This window comes from Procambarus clarkii, chromosome 52 (assembly GCF_040958095.1).
Source record: "Procambarus clarkii isolate CNS0578487 chromosome 52, FALCON_Pclarkii_2.0, whole genome shotgun sequence".
In the NCBI taxonomy this organism is placed as follows: Eukaryota; Metazoa; Arthropoda; class Malacostraca; order Decapoda; family Cambaridae; genus Procambarus; species Procambarus clarkii.
In genome coordinates, this window is record NC_091201.1 from 31403624 (window position 1) to 31419254 (window position 15631).

The window sequence follows — 15631 nt, forward strand, 5'->3', positions numbered from 1 at the left end:
ACCCTGTTACCGAACCAGTATTTAGCCAAGTCTTTCCTAAATCTAAACTTAAACCAATTTATACCCATTGTTTCGTGTTCTGTCTTGAGTTGATACTTTTAATACCCTATTAATATCCCCTTTGTTATTGTTATGACCCTGGGTTCCTCAGTGGAAACCAGAGGTCAAAACTGAGCTAATAAACTGCCTTTTAGTATTGAAAACGCATCACGAGGTGCACTTGTTTGTATCTTCCCTGCCAGACGTAAGACTATTCTTGTTTTTCAAAGAGCATTTAAGACCGAGCTTGGGGTTGATTATTAAATAATAACATAGGCACCAACTATGTTTACTAATACTTTCTAATCATTTGTAAAGTAAACCTGAGTAAACTTGGTATAGGGCTGCGGTACGATTAGTTGAGCAGTCTGCCGGCAGCGAGCTAGCTGGGGGAAAGGAGACTGAGACTCGATCTTTTCTCTGAGCTGGCGTGGTGTGGACAGGATCCTCCTACCCTTCCTCCACGTTTCTTATTTCTGTGTCTTGAAATTCAAGCCAAGTATATACTGTGTACATTATTCAGTTTCTGGCATACACGTGTTCTATGTGTAGAGTAGTATACTTTGTGTGTAGTAGGTGTTTTTAGAGTTTATATTACTAAGTATTCTAAGGGGGGTCCCAGTGGAACCACGTGGTCTCCCTACCCTAAGCTGACTAGCTTCAAGTGTTTCCCTAGTAGAACTTTACCCTAGCTTGTGTTCAATGTAAAACCTTGCATCCTGTCTATGTGGACCAAGGCTTTTAACGTAAGATAGTGTGGTAAAGTAATTATTATTTTTGTTATTGGTGTGAATGTATATGGGGGGTTGTTAAGGGGTTAATAAATAAATAAGTAGTAACGGAGTATCCCTTCTTCCTGTGTGGGAGTGCTATGATCAACCTCTAGTCTGACATGGTCTAGTAGCAAGTTATTATTACTGTGGATAGTTTATTTTGGGGGCCGGGCCTTTTAGTTCTCCCATATTTGATAACTCTTAATGCTTACTATTGCCCCTACATCCAGATAATACTAGGCCCCATAGTACAGGCACTCCTTTATTTAACAGTTATGTCCATTCATCCACTTGTAAACTTCTATCATGTCACCCCTAACTCTTCGTCTTTCCAGTGAATGCAATTTAAGCTTTATTAATCTTTCTTCATATGAACGACTTCTAATTTGGGGAATTAACTTAGTCATCCTACGCTGGACACATTCAAGTGAATTTATATCTATTCTATAGTACGGCGACCAAAACTGAACTGCATAATCTAAATGGGGCCTAACCAGAGCAAGATATAGCTGAAGAACCACACCAGGTGTCTTGTTACTAACGCTTCGATTCATAAATCCCATTCTCAATCGACTTGAGAATGGTCCAGGACGGACCGAAACGTCGTCGTCCCTTCAACTTCTAGTGTGTGGTCTGGTCAACATACTTCAGCCATGTTATTGTGACTCATCGCCTGCAATAAATCCCAGTGTCCTATTCGCCTTATTACGAACATTCATGCATTGATCCTTTTGTTTTAAATTCTTACTAATCATAACTCCCAGATCCCTTTCGCAATCCGACTTCGCAATCTCAACACCATCTAGCTCGTATCTTGTAACTCTATCATCATTACCTAGCCTTAAAACTCTACATTTATCAGCATTAAACTGCATCTGCCAATCTTTTGACCATTCTAAAACCCTATTTAGATCAACTTGAAGTGATAGCGAGTCTTCCTTCGTGTTGATTTCCCTACCGATTTTTGTATCATCTGCAAATTTGCAGATGTTGCTACTCAAACCTGAATCTAAATCATTTATATATATTATAAACAACAGAGGTCCCAGGACAGAGCCCTGAGGTACTCCACTAACAACATTATCCCACTCTGACTTAACCCCATTTATACTAACTCTCTGTTTCCTTTGGAATAGCCATGCCCTAATCCAACTTAATATAGCACCCCCAATACCATGAGCTTCTATTTTTTTAATTAGTCTTTCATGTGGCACTGTATCAAAAACTTTGCTAAAGTCAAGGTACACAACATCACAATCCTTACCACTATCAACTGCCTCAACTATGCTGGAATAAAAAGTTAGCAAATTTGTTAAACATGAACGGCCATTTGTAAAACCATGTTGCGACTCATTTATTAATTTGTTTTTTTCAAGATGGAGACGAATTGTATTTGCAATTATTGATTCAAGTAACTTTCCCACAATAGACGTTAGGCTAATTGGTCGATAGTTTGACGCAAGTGATCTATCTCCTTTCTTAAAAATTGGTACCACATTAGCTACCTTCCATAACTCTGGCACTCTGCCTAACTCTATTGATTTATTAAATATGGTAGACAGTGGCTCGGAAAGCTCCTCTTTGCATTCTTTAAGCACCCTGGCAAACACCTCATCCGGCCCTGGGGATTTGTTTGGTTTTAGTTTTACTAATTGTTTAATTACATCCTCCCTGGTAACTGCTAAACTAGTCAACCTGTCTTCATCCCCACCCACATAGACTTGTTCGGCTGAAGGCATATTGTTAAGTTCTTCTTTAGTAAATACAGATATAAAATATTTGTTAAAAATACTACTCATCTCTTTGTCATTATCCGTTATTTGACCTGTCTCAGATTTTAATGGACCTATCCTTTCCCTAGTCTTAGTTCGATATAACTGAAAAAAACCTTTAGGATTTGACTTCGCTTGCCCTGCTACGCGAATTTCATAGTTTCTTTTTGCTTTCCTAATATCTTTTTTTAACATTTCTAACCAGTTGTATGAATTCCTGTTCTAAACTGACTTCCCCATTCTTAATCCTTTTGTACAAAGCTCTCTTTTTACCTATAAGGTTCTTCAAATTCTTTGTTATCCACTTTGGGTCATTAGTATTCGATCTATTCAATTTGTATGGTATACTACGTTCCTGTGCTTTGTTTGGAATCTTCTTAAATAAGTTATATTTTAGCAGTCTCCGTGGTGTAGTGGTAAGACACTCGCCTGGCGTTCCGCGAGCGCTATGTCATGGGTTCGTATCCTGGCCGGGGAGGATTTACTGGGCGCAATTCCTTAACTGTAGCCTCTGTTTAACGCAACAGTAAAATGTGTACTTGGATGAAAAAACGATTCTTCGCGGCGGGGATCGTATTCCAGGGACCTGCCCGAAACGCTACGCGTACTAGTGGCTGTACAAGAATGTAACAACTCTTGTATATATCTCAAAATCTCAAAAAAATATATTAAATCCACATCGAAATCCCCTTTTACGTCACCTATCGCTGGGTTCATGTCTCGCTCCAAGACCGGCCCACACCCCATACCCAAGACTTTCCAATCTATTTGACCCAAAAAATTTCTTAGCCTATTAAAATCAGCTTTTCGAAAATCTGGCGCATTTTAAGATTAAGTTAAACATAGCGGAAAACCATACAGAAATAACACACCAAAACATTAAATATACAGAACAAGGCTACCAGCACCGCAAACACACACGGAGAGGCACCAACACAAAACGAAAATAATAATAATAATAACAAGAAAGGAATACAAGTATACAACAAACAACAAGAAAAGCACAATGGCAAAACATAACAAAAAGCATAAACCCAGACCGGGTCACGCCAACAGCCTGAAGGGCACTCAACACTACACAAACAAGCGCACAACAGCATCATAAAAACATAGAACCACAAAGCATAACACAAGAACATGACATCCACAACCAGACACACACACTAACCAAACCCCGGACCACACAGGAACCGGACACACACACACACAAGCCACACAAATAAACCCACAACCACAAACCGGAGCACGCAGGAACCGGGAAACAAACCCGCCCCACCCACTCACACACACCCGATCCGCAACCCACAACCATGCACACAAATGGAAACAACCCACAACACACAATGCACAAAGGAATCATGAGTGAGGAATACATTTCTCTGAGACAGGACCATACGTCTCCGCAGCCCAATAAAGTAGGGCTGCGGAGACGTCCCCCCCAAAAAAGTAGGGGGACGATGCCGCCGTGGGCCCTTCATAAACTCGGGAATCTCCAGATCAGGTGGAAACAGTCACTCTTTAAGCTCACCGACGCAAGTCGCATAACGAGGCTGGGGGAGCGCAAACCACGTCCTTCGATGAAGCGACGTACGAGGGCTGCCGAGACGGCCGCGTCGCCGTACGCACAGGAGCAGGGGACAATCGACGAGATGGTAACACCTCCACCGAGACCGCAGGAGACACTGAAGAGACAGCCGGAGATGAAAGAGGCGTCAAGACCGCAGCCGATGAAACGGGGAACGAGGAAGGGGTTAGAGAACCCCCAGAGCGAGCAGCCTTTTTCAACACCATCGGGGTGGCCATCACCAGGCCACCCCGCTCACCACGAACCTCAGCAGGGGGAACCACCCCCCACGAAGAACCGGAGCCATCCGTCGCAGGCGACGCACCCGAAGCAGGGGCCGCAGACACCATATCTGAAGTGGAGGCCGAAACACGGGCACTGGCATCCTCAGGCAAATGCACCTCCGCCATCACCGTAGTATGCAACGCAACCGGAGCCACCCCTCCGTCGCCGGCAGATCCACAAGCGTCGAAGTCGCCAACGTCTGCCCATGCTGAAGAAGAACGCCGGGAACGCTTAGGCTCTGGCCGCACATCATCAGACCCGGAGGCTGACTCAGACACATGCAACACAAGCCGGGCGAACCGATGCACGTCGCAGAACGGCAGCATCCTCAACCACATGGGGCACCAGGCCAGGCACAGGAGGAAGCGCCGGATCCACCCCATCACCCAGCACAGCCGGAACAGACGGCGAGGGTGCAGGGACAGGGTCAGACACAGCAGAGGATGAACTGGAAGACGGGGGGGATTCGAGCAGAAGGCAGTCGGAAGAACCTCAGGGACACTAGTCGGAGCAGGACGATCACCAGGCGACGACACAACCTACGGAGGAGAGGCGACAACAACAAGGGGCGCACCAGGCGGCGCAACAGGCGACACAGGAGGCACATCCACGGCTGAAGAGACGTTCACATCCACCGAATCCTCCTCCACAGGAAGCGGTGGAAAATCCTCCTCACTGAAGAGGTTCACGGGTGCAACAGCAGGCGCAGAACAGTCAGCAGCCTGATGGCCCACAACGAAAAACACGTCCAAGGCTGGCGGGCGTAAAACACCCGAACGTTGTAACCCATAAGACGCACAGAGGATGGAATATCTTCCCGGAGCCTCATGCCCAGGGTGCGAATGTTAGTCCTCACACCCTTAAGTGGACTGGAAGACACCACATTCACCCGCACACTAACCACTGCGCCAAACCGGCCGAAGTACCGCCGTAGCAGACCCTCCGGAAACTCCAATGGAGCCCCATGCACACTGACGTAAGTGATGGCACCACTCCGATCAGAGAGGGTCACAGTGCCCGCTCCATCCGGCAGGGGTAATGTCCGCCCCTCGTATCGACGGAGAAAGTCTCGATACGCCAATTCCTCCGTGAACTTCACTATCGCTCGACGTGCCGTCACCAGCTCGACTCCATATATGTTTATCACAGGGATATGAAGCAACTCACACAGCGCTATCTCTGGGTACCCAGCCCGGCCGGAAAACTCGAGGCCCGCAGACTGAGCCCGCAGTACAGGGGGAAGAGGGATCCCCATCGTGAACTCCACGTCAACACAGGCGGGCAGAGACACACACGCCCCCAATCGGCCAAAATGGCAAACAACCACCAACTGCCGGAGAGAGCAGTGAACACGTCCACCCTCCACGACAGCTAGCAGTCCACTCCACATAATAGAAGTAGGATACCTCGATTGTTTCACGTGTAGGTGAGACATATATATGAATGAGACAGTGTCAGACCACGGAGGAAGAATTGAAACAGAAATTTCCTTAAGTACCTAACTGGTCGTGGTCTGACACTCTTACATTTTTCATCACGTGGTAATTTTCGTGATTTACATATTATATATATATATATATATATATATATATATATATATATATATATATATATATATATATATATATATATATATATATATATTATTAAATATGACCGAAAAAGTAAGATTAATAATTCTAACACGAATTTTCTCAATCTTTCGTACATTACGCTTCACTGTTGGAGGTAAATCAAAAATCACTTCTCCAAAATTCATTTTTATTTCTAGTCTGACGCGACACGGGCGCGTTTCGTAAAACTTATTACATTTTCAAAGACTTCACAAATACACAACTGATTAGAACGTATCTCTGATTTTATATCTACATTTGAGTGAGGTGGGAAGGGTGAACAGCCAATTATTGCACAACTATATTCTACCCACCTCAAGACTCCGCTCCAATATAGAAGCATCAAGAAATATGGACCAATAGGCTTTCTACAAACACTTCTATTCAATACCCATTGTTTCTGTTCTGTCTTGTGTTGATACTTTTAATACCCTATTAATATCCCCTCCTGTTCTGTCTTGTGTTAATGCCACATCACCCTTCCCACCTCACTCAAATGTAGATATAAAATCAGAGATACGTTCTAATCAGTTGTGTATTTGTGAAGTCTTTGAAAATGTAATAAGTTTTACGAAACGCGCCCGTGTCGCGTCAGACTAGAAATAAAAATGAATTTTGGAGAAGTGATTTTTGATTTACCTCCAACAGTGAAGCGTAATGTACGAAAGATTGAGAAAATTCGTGTTAGAATTATTAATCTTACTTTTTCGGTCATATTTAATAATATATGTCTACAGGAAAGACTGCTACCAAAATATACTAATATATATATATATATATATATATATATATATATATATATATATATATATATATATATATATATATGAATGAGATTAGATTAGGTGGTTATAAATAGGAGCTGCCTCGTATGGGCCAAAAGACCTTCTGCAGTTACCTTCATTCTTATGTTCTTAAATATCAGAATGTTATTTAAGTAGAATAGTAGTAGAATTCTCCTTAAAGTATATAGTTGCTCTAGAAAAACAGATCTCGTCAAGACTACCGTATTTACAAAAAATAAAGCTAAGAATATAAAACCTGAGCAACAATAAGCAGACCCTTTTCTACACTGTAATAAGAGCGTCAACAAAACTAAAGAGTGATCACACATTCTGGACTGTGTTCGGCGGCAACCACAGTTGCTTACTAACCAACCAGCAAGAATAATTTGGTGTTCTTCATACCAACAACAACAAATTATACCTGCTGGTTGGTTACTAAGCAATTGTGGTTGCCGCCGGCTTCCTGTCCTTGTCGAGGCCACTAGAAAGATAGTGCCCCCAGGTAAATTCAGATAAAATAATATTCTTCCATATGTTTATAGGAATTAAGTCCAACGCCAAATCAAGCGAGATATAAAATGTGAGAGTCGAACAATTTCTGCAGGACGAGCGCAAATCTCCATTTCTCTTCTCCTTGATGTGATGACTTATATTGAATTTTGTAACTAGCTCATCAAGATTGTAACTTGCTTAGCTAAATGAATTGTGGGGTTCAGTCCCTGAGCCCATTATGTGCCTCTGTAACCCTTTCCACTACCGCCCACAAGATGGGTATGGGGTGCATAATAAATGAACTAAACTAGAACTCTTCTCCTTGAGCATGGGAGCAAAACTTCCCTCTCTTGTTATAATTATAATTTATATAGAACACTTCATGCATACGCGATAATCAATGCACAATCGATAAAGTCAAAGGAAAACCATATAATCAAAGTTTTATAAGTTTAAAGGGTTAGTATTATGGTTAGAATTTTTAAAATTTTGGTGTGCTCGGACATGCAGTTTCTGGTATGGCTAAATAATAATAATAATAATAATAATTCAGTCTAGTCATATATATGGTATTCCGAGATTTTTATAGGGGTAACATTAGCATTATTACATTTTTTCGCGCTAATCCCGACCCAATAGTAATTATTATTATTATTATTATTATTATTTTGAGATATATACAAGAGTTGTTACATTCTTGTACAGCCACTAGTACGCGTAGCGTTTCGGGCAGGTCCCTGGAATACGATCCCCGCCGCGAAGAATCGTTGTTACAGCCAAGTACGCATACCCAAGTACCAGTTAAACAGAGGCTACAGTTAAGGAATTGCGCCCAGTAAATCCTCCCCGGCCAGGATACGAACCCATGACAAAGCGCTCGCGGAACGCCAGGCGAGTGTCTTATCACTACACCACGGAGATTGTTAAAGATTGAGAATTATAATGATAAATGATTGATAAAGATTGAGAATGATTGATAAAGAATTACTGGAAAGATTGAGCGAAGCTAGTCTCTTCCAACCTCAAAGAGAAACATTTCCAATTATAAATATAGATAGACATGAAAATAACAAAATATGAATGTATGAATCACAAAGGCAACATAACTCACCTGAAATACTTTCGAAATGCTGGAGCACGCTCTTGTATATAAAAGCATACTGTTCCTGAAAAGCAAAATTCAACTAATAAAATATTCGTTTTAAATGTACAAAAGGTTATGTCTGGCTAAATAAACAAGTACGCTACGTATGTCTGGTTATATAAGAATCAAATATTGAATTTAATATTAATTTTGCATCATCTTGTGTGTAAAGCATACCACCAACAGCATATGCCACATCCCCCACCCCCCTCCTACATGTATCCAGACGCAGCTGGGACTACGTAACTGTCTCAAGTGAACAGACTATCAAACAAGGATTAACATCTTACAATCTTGGAAACACCCTTCTCGTGCTGCCCCAATTAAGTAGCTAGCTGTAGCTTGCGGTCTAATAATAATAATAATAATAATAATAATAATAATAATAATAATAATAATAATAATAATAATAATAATAATAATAATAATATTTTATTTACAAGAAGGTTTAATGGGTTGGTGAGATCACATTAGTGAAATTTTACATTCTTGCACAGCCCTCTAACACGCATAGCGTTTCTGGCAGGTCCTTAATCTAACATATCAGGTAAGATGACAAATTACATTGTAGCAAGGTTTTATATCAGCAATATAAATTGACACATGTGATTACACTAGCAATATAAATTGACACATGTGATTACACTGGTAAAGATTAAGTACTTAATTAAACTTAGGTACTAATATTGGGGAAGTGGGTAGTACAAGATACAGTGAGTTTGAAGCACGAGGTAGGAAACTATGAGGATGAAATTAGATACTTTTTTTTTTGAACAGGGCATAGGTTGGACAATTTTTTAATTCATCAGGGAGTGAGCTCCAAAGATTGGACCCTTTTATTTGCATGGAGTGTTTACACAGATTTAGCCTGACTCTGGGGATATCAAAGAGATATTTATTTCTGATGTGGTGATCATGGACCTATCAAGAAAAAGTGTTCAGATAAAGATTAGCATTTAGGAACAAGTTGTCTGAAGACAGAGTTTTTGTAAACCTCTAATAACAGATTTTGTTGAGTAATGATAGGCTTGAGATAATCTGCAGTGGTTGAACCCCATGAACAGATACCGTATGTAAGATAGTCTAGTGAAGCTTTGAGAAGTGCACAATCCTTCTGTGACCCATGCTACCGAGAGTCAGGACCAAAATCTGTCTCTGTGAAGTGAGAACAGCTTGGGAACCAGGGGTTGGGTCATAAACAGAAATTCCTGATAAATTACCTATTGGGTGGTCGGCCGCCCCCGCAACACATCGTGACTCTAGGGAAACAACCTGACAACACACGGCGAGCAGTCTGGACTCGCCTTCGTGAGCTAGCAGTAATATCGTCAGTGCCTCTCCTTTCTTGCTTTGTTTGTTCGTGATAAACAAACTTACTGTGAGTGTTGACGCGTGTTTGTGTAGCTTTTGTCTGGGAATATGTGGTGAACTAAAGATAGGCGAAAGACCAACAACCTGCTGCCTGAAGAGATGAACAAGACATGATCGTTGCCTCGGACGAACACCACCTTGCAGCCTTGGCTGCCACAAGTTTCCTCCACCTGGTGGGATCTTAAGACCTGCATATATTACATATAAGTAGTGTTGACAATTCCTGTAGCGGAAGTTACGAGAGAGATCATTGTTTTCTTTTTCCATTTATGTTTAATTCCACCCACATAGCGTGTTTTCTCTATATGTCGTTTCCTTTTTCCCATCCAGATACGGATTCAATTTCCTTCCGTGCGAGATGGTTTACGAGTGATTTCTCCCCCCGGGTAGTGAGTGATACCTTTTTCCGAAGCGTGACTTTTTGTTGAAGAGTTTGATACACTAGTTGTGTGATTGCGAATACAATACTTAGCGACTGGCCCAGATTCCCGAACGTTTTGGTGACTAGCGTTTTGGCCGGATGCATATGTACTTGTGTTACGTAGCTATTCTTCCTGCCATTGTTGCAGTAGCGGTAGATGTGTGCCTTAATAGCAGAAGTTTTGGGCATATTTCTGGGCTGGTAGATTGTGGCCTAGTGTGTCGTTGCCTTGTTATCCAGACGCTGAGGCCCCAGGCTGGCGAGGGGGTTCTTACTATAGAGTCCTCTTAATGCTGGCGCCTTTCCTCTCCTCAGCCTGCTCTGGCCGTGGTTTGACGATGTTTTTTTTCCCCCGGATGCATCCCACAGCACTTGTCTAACTACCGGGTTCCTAGTTAGTGCTAGATTCACTGAGGCATAAGTTTTTTTATTTATAAAATAAATACAATACGAACAAAAAGACTGGAAAACAAAATACAAACATGTAACAAGAAACAGACATGAAGTAAAAAAAAAAAACACACAAAACCCAACATTTTGTACAGTAAACAGAACAAAAAACACAAACAGGAATAAAGCAAAAAGTACAGAAAAAACATATAAAACACGCACCAAGACAAGCCATACATGGCACAGTGAAAGTACAGTATACACCGGAACACACAGACCGGGTGAGACAAACCAGACTCACACACATGCACACACACAGGAAACAAAACCGGCACACGCAGGAAATGGGAAACAAAGCCACAACCACACCCCAATCTCACAGGAAAAAAAACAGAACACGCAGGAGCCGGCAAAAGAAACACAAAACACACACACAACACAGACACGTGAAAGCACACCACACACCGAACAGCACAAGTATACAACACAGGAAACGACATAGAAAACACACAAGGAAAAACTATAGCACAGTGCAATCAAACACAACGCCCAAACAGGGTGAGCCAAAACCACAGATGCAAGAAATACATAAAGCAGAAAAAGCAACAATTACAGGGAGTACACGTCATTGCAGTCACAAGCACTATACATATTTATCCGGGAACTCCCGCGCCGGAAAGCGCAATCAGTAAGCCTTCCAAATCAGCATGACGTCATCGGACACCTGTCCACCAGGAGGCGCATAAGGTCGAGGCATCAGATCCGGCACCCCAGAAAGAAACCTCTTCGCCCACGTCACCCAAATGGTAGAAGAGCACCACGGGATCAGACGCACCCTGTCATCCAAAGTGAGTTCCAACGGATACGACTCACAGGCCCTATAACCCCGGAGGCCGTGACCACAGGGAAGGGTACCGCATGAGGGGGTCGAGCACTGGGTGGCGTACTAGGTCTGTCACAGGGAGCCGCACTGGGCTCCGTACGGGGGCTTCTCACCGGAGGGATCCGCAGGGGACGTAGGCGCGCCAGGACCTCCACCACCGGGCACCCAACTCGCCACTCGTTCCCTTGGACTCGCCACTCGTCTCCTTGGACTCGCCACTTGTTCCCTTGGACTCGCCACTCGTTCCCTTGGACTCGCCACTCGTTTCCTTGGACTCGCCACTTGTCCCCTTGGACTCGCCACTCGTCCCCTTGGACTCGCCACTCGCTCCCTTGGACTTACCACTCGTTCCCTTGGACTCACCACTCGTCCCCTTGAACTTGCCACTCGTCCCCTTTGGCTCGGCACCCGTCCCCCTTGGACTCGCCACAGAAGCAGAGGCCTCACGGCGTACATCCTTCTTCAGCACCACGACGAGGTCCCGATCACCAGGGGCAACCTCCGATGGTGGGGAGCCAACATCAGGAGGTGCAGGGGTCGACACAGGAGGCAGCACAGAGCCCCCCATAGCACTATCAACCACATCGTCACACTCGGCAGCCCACTCACAAGGGGCGACACACTCCTAGCCGTCCGAGAATGCTTGGCCACAGGTCACTGATCATCCGAACTGTCGCCTCCAACAGGAGGCACCCGAGTAGAGCCCCCCGGCGGCTGCACCACACCATGCAAAGCTCGAGCCTGAAGCACAGCAGCCTCAAAAACAGGGGGTATAAGCCCACACCCCACAGGCGACATAGGAACTCGAATTGGAGACAGGGCAAGCAGAGCCGGTAGAGGCGAGGGGGCAGACAGAGGCGGGGGAGCAAGGCGGAGGTAAAGGAGCCGGCTGATGCGCGGAAGCCAACAGCGGGGGCGGGCCCTCACCCACCACCACCCCGACACCCACATCACCAACCGCACGTACGGGTACGGCAAGGAATCCAGGAACACCACCGGGCAGCAGACGGCAGGGACCCATCCCCCCACCACATCATTACAAGGCGACAAGTCCGTAGCCACCAACGGGGAAAAGTCCTCTTCCTGAAACAAATTCACAGGAGCCGCCGCCACACCAGTGCAGGCCGCCGCCAGGTGCCCCTCAAGGCCACACCGAAACACAACATGGGCTGCCGAGCGTAAAAGGCACATATGGTGTAGCCCATCGACGTGACGGACGACGGAACAGGAGACTAAAGACGGAGAGCGAGGGTCCGAGTCCCGTTCGAGATCCACCGTCACCGGTCAGAGGAGACAGAGTTTCATCCGGAGGGACACCACTGCCCCATATTTACCGAAGTAACGACGAATCAGCCCCTCCGCAAACTCAAAGAGGACCCCATGAAGCGCCACATATGTGAGGGTGCAGCAACGATCAGACACAGCGATCGTACCACCGTCAGCAGGGAGGGAAAACGAGCGACCATCATGACGGGCCACAAATTTTGATAAACAGTCGGAGAGCTGAACTTCACAAACACTCAATGGTTTGTGAGGAGCTGCACCCGACAAACATCTGCCACATTCACACGGAACATGTCCAGGATGACCACTTCCACAGCTAGGTACGACACCTTGGCAGAGAAGTCGAGACCAATCGTCTCCGAACTGCGGATAGGGAAAGGGGGGGTTTCCCCATGACGCCAAGCAAACCGCCGAAGGGTCGCGTCCCCGGTCCACACACCAACAGCCGAGTCAACACCCTTGAGGTGAAAGCAAACGTGCCCAAACGCCTCTGTTCTGCCGTGGAAAACGAATCCAAGATATTTCTGTTGTGAATATATTGTTGTTTTAGATTCATCTACTCGGAACAAAAGTTCCAAGTAGCATGGGCTATGGTGGGGCCGTAGTGGATTTACCTAGCACAGAAGCGGGGCTGTAACTGGTCGTTGTGAATGGTGGCGGGTGTGTTGGTGGGGCGGCAGCTGGGGCTGTTTCCTCAGAGGGTTTGATGGTAGCCTTGGACTCTGTTTTTATTCCAACAGCCCTTCTGATTTTGTGATATATGTTTCTATGGCCTTGGCTTGGGAAAATCTGAGCCCTTTGTACCTAGTGCTCCTTTCCAATTTCGTGTTCCCCGGAAAATTAAGTAATGAATATAATGAAGCAATTTAGGGGGGGAACACTGGTTTTCTGCTCTGATCTCTTCTTTCCTACGAGGTGTTCACCTGAGAAAACTATCATCTGCTGGGTTTGCTTCAGAATGTCTTAATTCAGGTTGCTCACCTTTTTTTTAATATTCATTATTTATATGCAAGAAGTACATTGGGTTTGTGAGAGTACATAACATTGGTGCTCTTACATTCTTGCGAAGCCACTAACATGCATATGCGTGTTCATCTATCTTTCTATTCAGTATTTTCGCTTATCTTTCTATTCAGTATTTTCACTTATCTTTCTATTCAGTACTTTCGCCTATCTTTCTGTTCAGTACTTTCGCCTATCTTTCTATCAGTTTTCTGGATATTGTGTGATCTCTGATGCCAAAGTCCTCTAGCCGCAAAGAAAAAAACAGATTCTGGCGCTTGTCCTGGGAATAGGAAAGGTCAACGAATATAAATTGGAAATAAGATTGTTATTTTATGTAACAAAACACCGCGCAACATAATAGACGTAGGATCGCTTCAAATTTAGATTTGACAAATATATGAATGAATTAAGCGTGAAATATAAGTACGAATACTAGCTCCTTTATATTTAGATAGGAGTTAGTATGAGTCAATAGGCTTTCTGCATTTTCCTTATTGTTGTTTTTATAAGGTGTAAGGTGTCTTTATAAAAGCCTTCAGACGTGTAGGATCCTGCCAATTAGAATGAAGAACGTTTTTTAACTATAGGGTTCAGGTCAGACGACTTCTAACTTGTTTGCAGGCTAATCCCGGAACACAGTCGGTTAATAGATTTACAACCAGATCACGATTTATTTCTGGGGGTTTAGAAGTATTCATGTGTGAATGCTGATTTGTTTGTATCTTTACAAACTACAAAATAGACCTACTCTGTTTACCATAAATCTACCTATAGTAAGTGGTTACTGATGTCTGATGTTAGCATACCATCAACATATTGTTAGTAGTACACCTTTGTTTAACAAGTACAAAACTAGCTAAAATTTGTGAATAACAGCGACAATTAGACTAAAGACTAACCTGAGTCTGAACCATGTTGGGGCGGTGGACACGCATCCTGAGGGTGCAGTAGAAGATGTCGACGCTGTGGGAGTACTCCATCTCCGTCATGAGGCAGTACACGGCAATGAAGGTTCCCGTGCGCCCCACACCAGCACTGTCAGGGCAGGGTATACTTAGTATGGAATTTTAATACATTTCCTAATAACTTGTTTATTTTGCAAAACTAAAAAAACGCTTCAAGCAAAGCATATCGTCCTATCTGCTAACACATTGCTATTTTCAGATGAAATAACATAATTTAAATTCAAAATAGGATTGCATATTACACAGCAATTTGCCATTAATATTACCGAATCATAATAATAGACTTCTTCATTACTGATGCATAATTTTTAATGATTATCCCTAACAATTATTTTTTTTACTGAGTGGATCTAATTTTCCCTGGAATACGACCCGCCAAATCGTTTAACAGGGTACCCATTCACTGCTGGGTGAACAGAGGCTACAGTTAAGGATTGGCGCCCAGTCAATCCTCCCCGGCCAAAGTGCTCGCGAAGCGCCGGGCGAATGCTTTACCACTGCACCATGTGGACCGAGTTAAGAATAATTCTAAGTATTTTTTTTATTAGTGCAAGATATAAAGATATAATTACTCATTTATTTTAACTTCTATCTGACGATTTCAGTTACAATACAAATACAATACAAATACAAATATTTATTCAGGTAAAGTACATACATACAAGGTAAGATACAAAAGTTGATGGATTTATAGATAGAGCTAGTACATACAATGCCTAAAGCCACTATTACGCAAAGCGTTTCGGGCAGGAAAAACACTAAGACTAAAACTTAATACTAATTGAGATTAAAGTATAAATTGTGTTGAGAAAAAATAAGAAAAAAATGGAAAAAGGGGGGGACAT

At 43.6% G+C, this 15631-nt stretch overlaps 1 protein-coding gene across 2 annotated transcripts in view; it reads right to left on the reverse strand.

Moving 5' to 3' along the window:
• Positions 1-14875, reverse strand: part of LOC138352258 (protein PRRC2C-like) — a 20631-nt gene extending 5756 nt beyond the window's left edge. Inside the window, exons 1-2 of one of the 2 annotated variants that reach the window (XM_069304624.1) lie at positions 14721-14875; positions 8435-8489 (exon numbers count right to left, since the gene is read on the reverse strand). In XM_069304624.1, the coding sequence (XP_069160725.1) occupies positions 8435-8489; positions 14721-14810 (145 nt within the window). In that variant the 5' untranslated portion in view covers positions 14811-14875. Of the gene's footprint in view, positions 1-4112; positions 5584-8434; positions 8490-14720 lie in introns of those variants that run through there. The other variant, XM_069304623.1, reaches the window with a different exon arrangement.
• Positions 14876-15631: the final 756 nt, after the last annotated feature.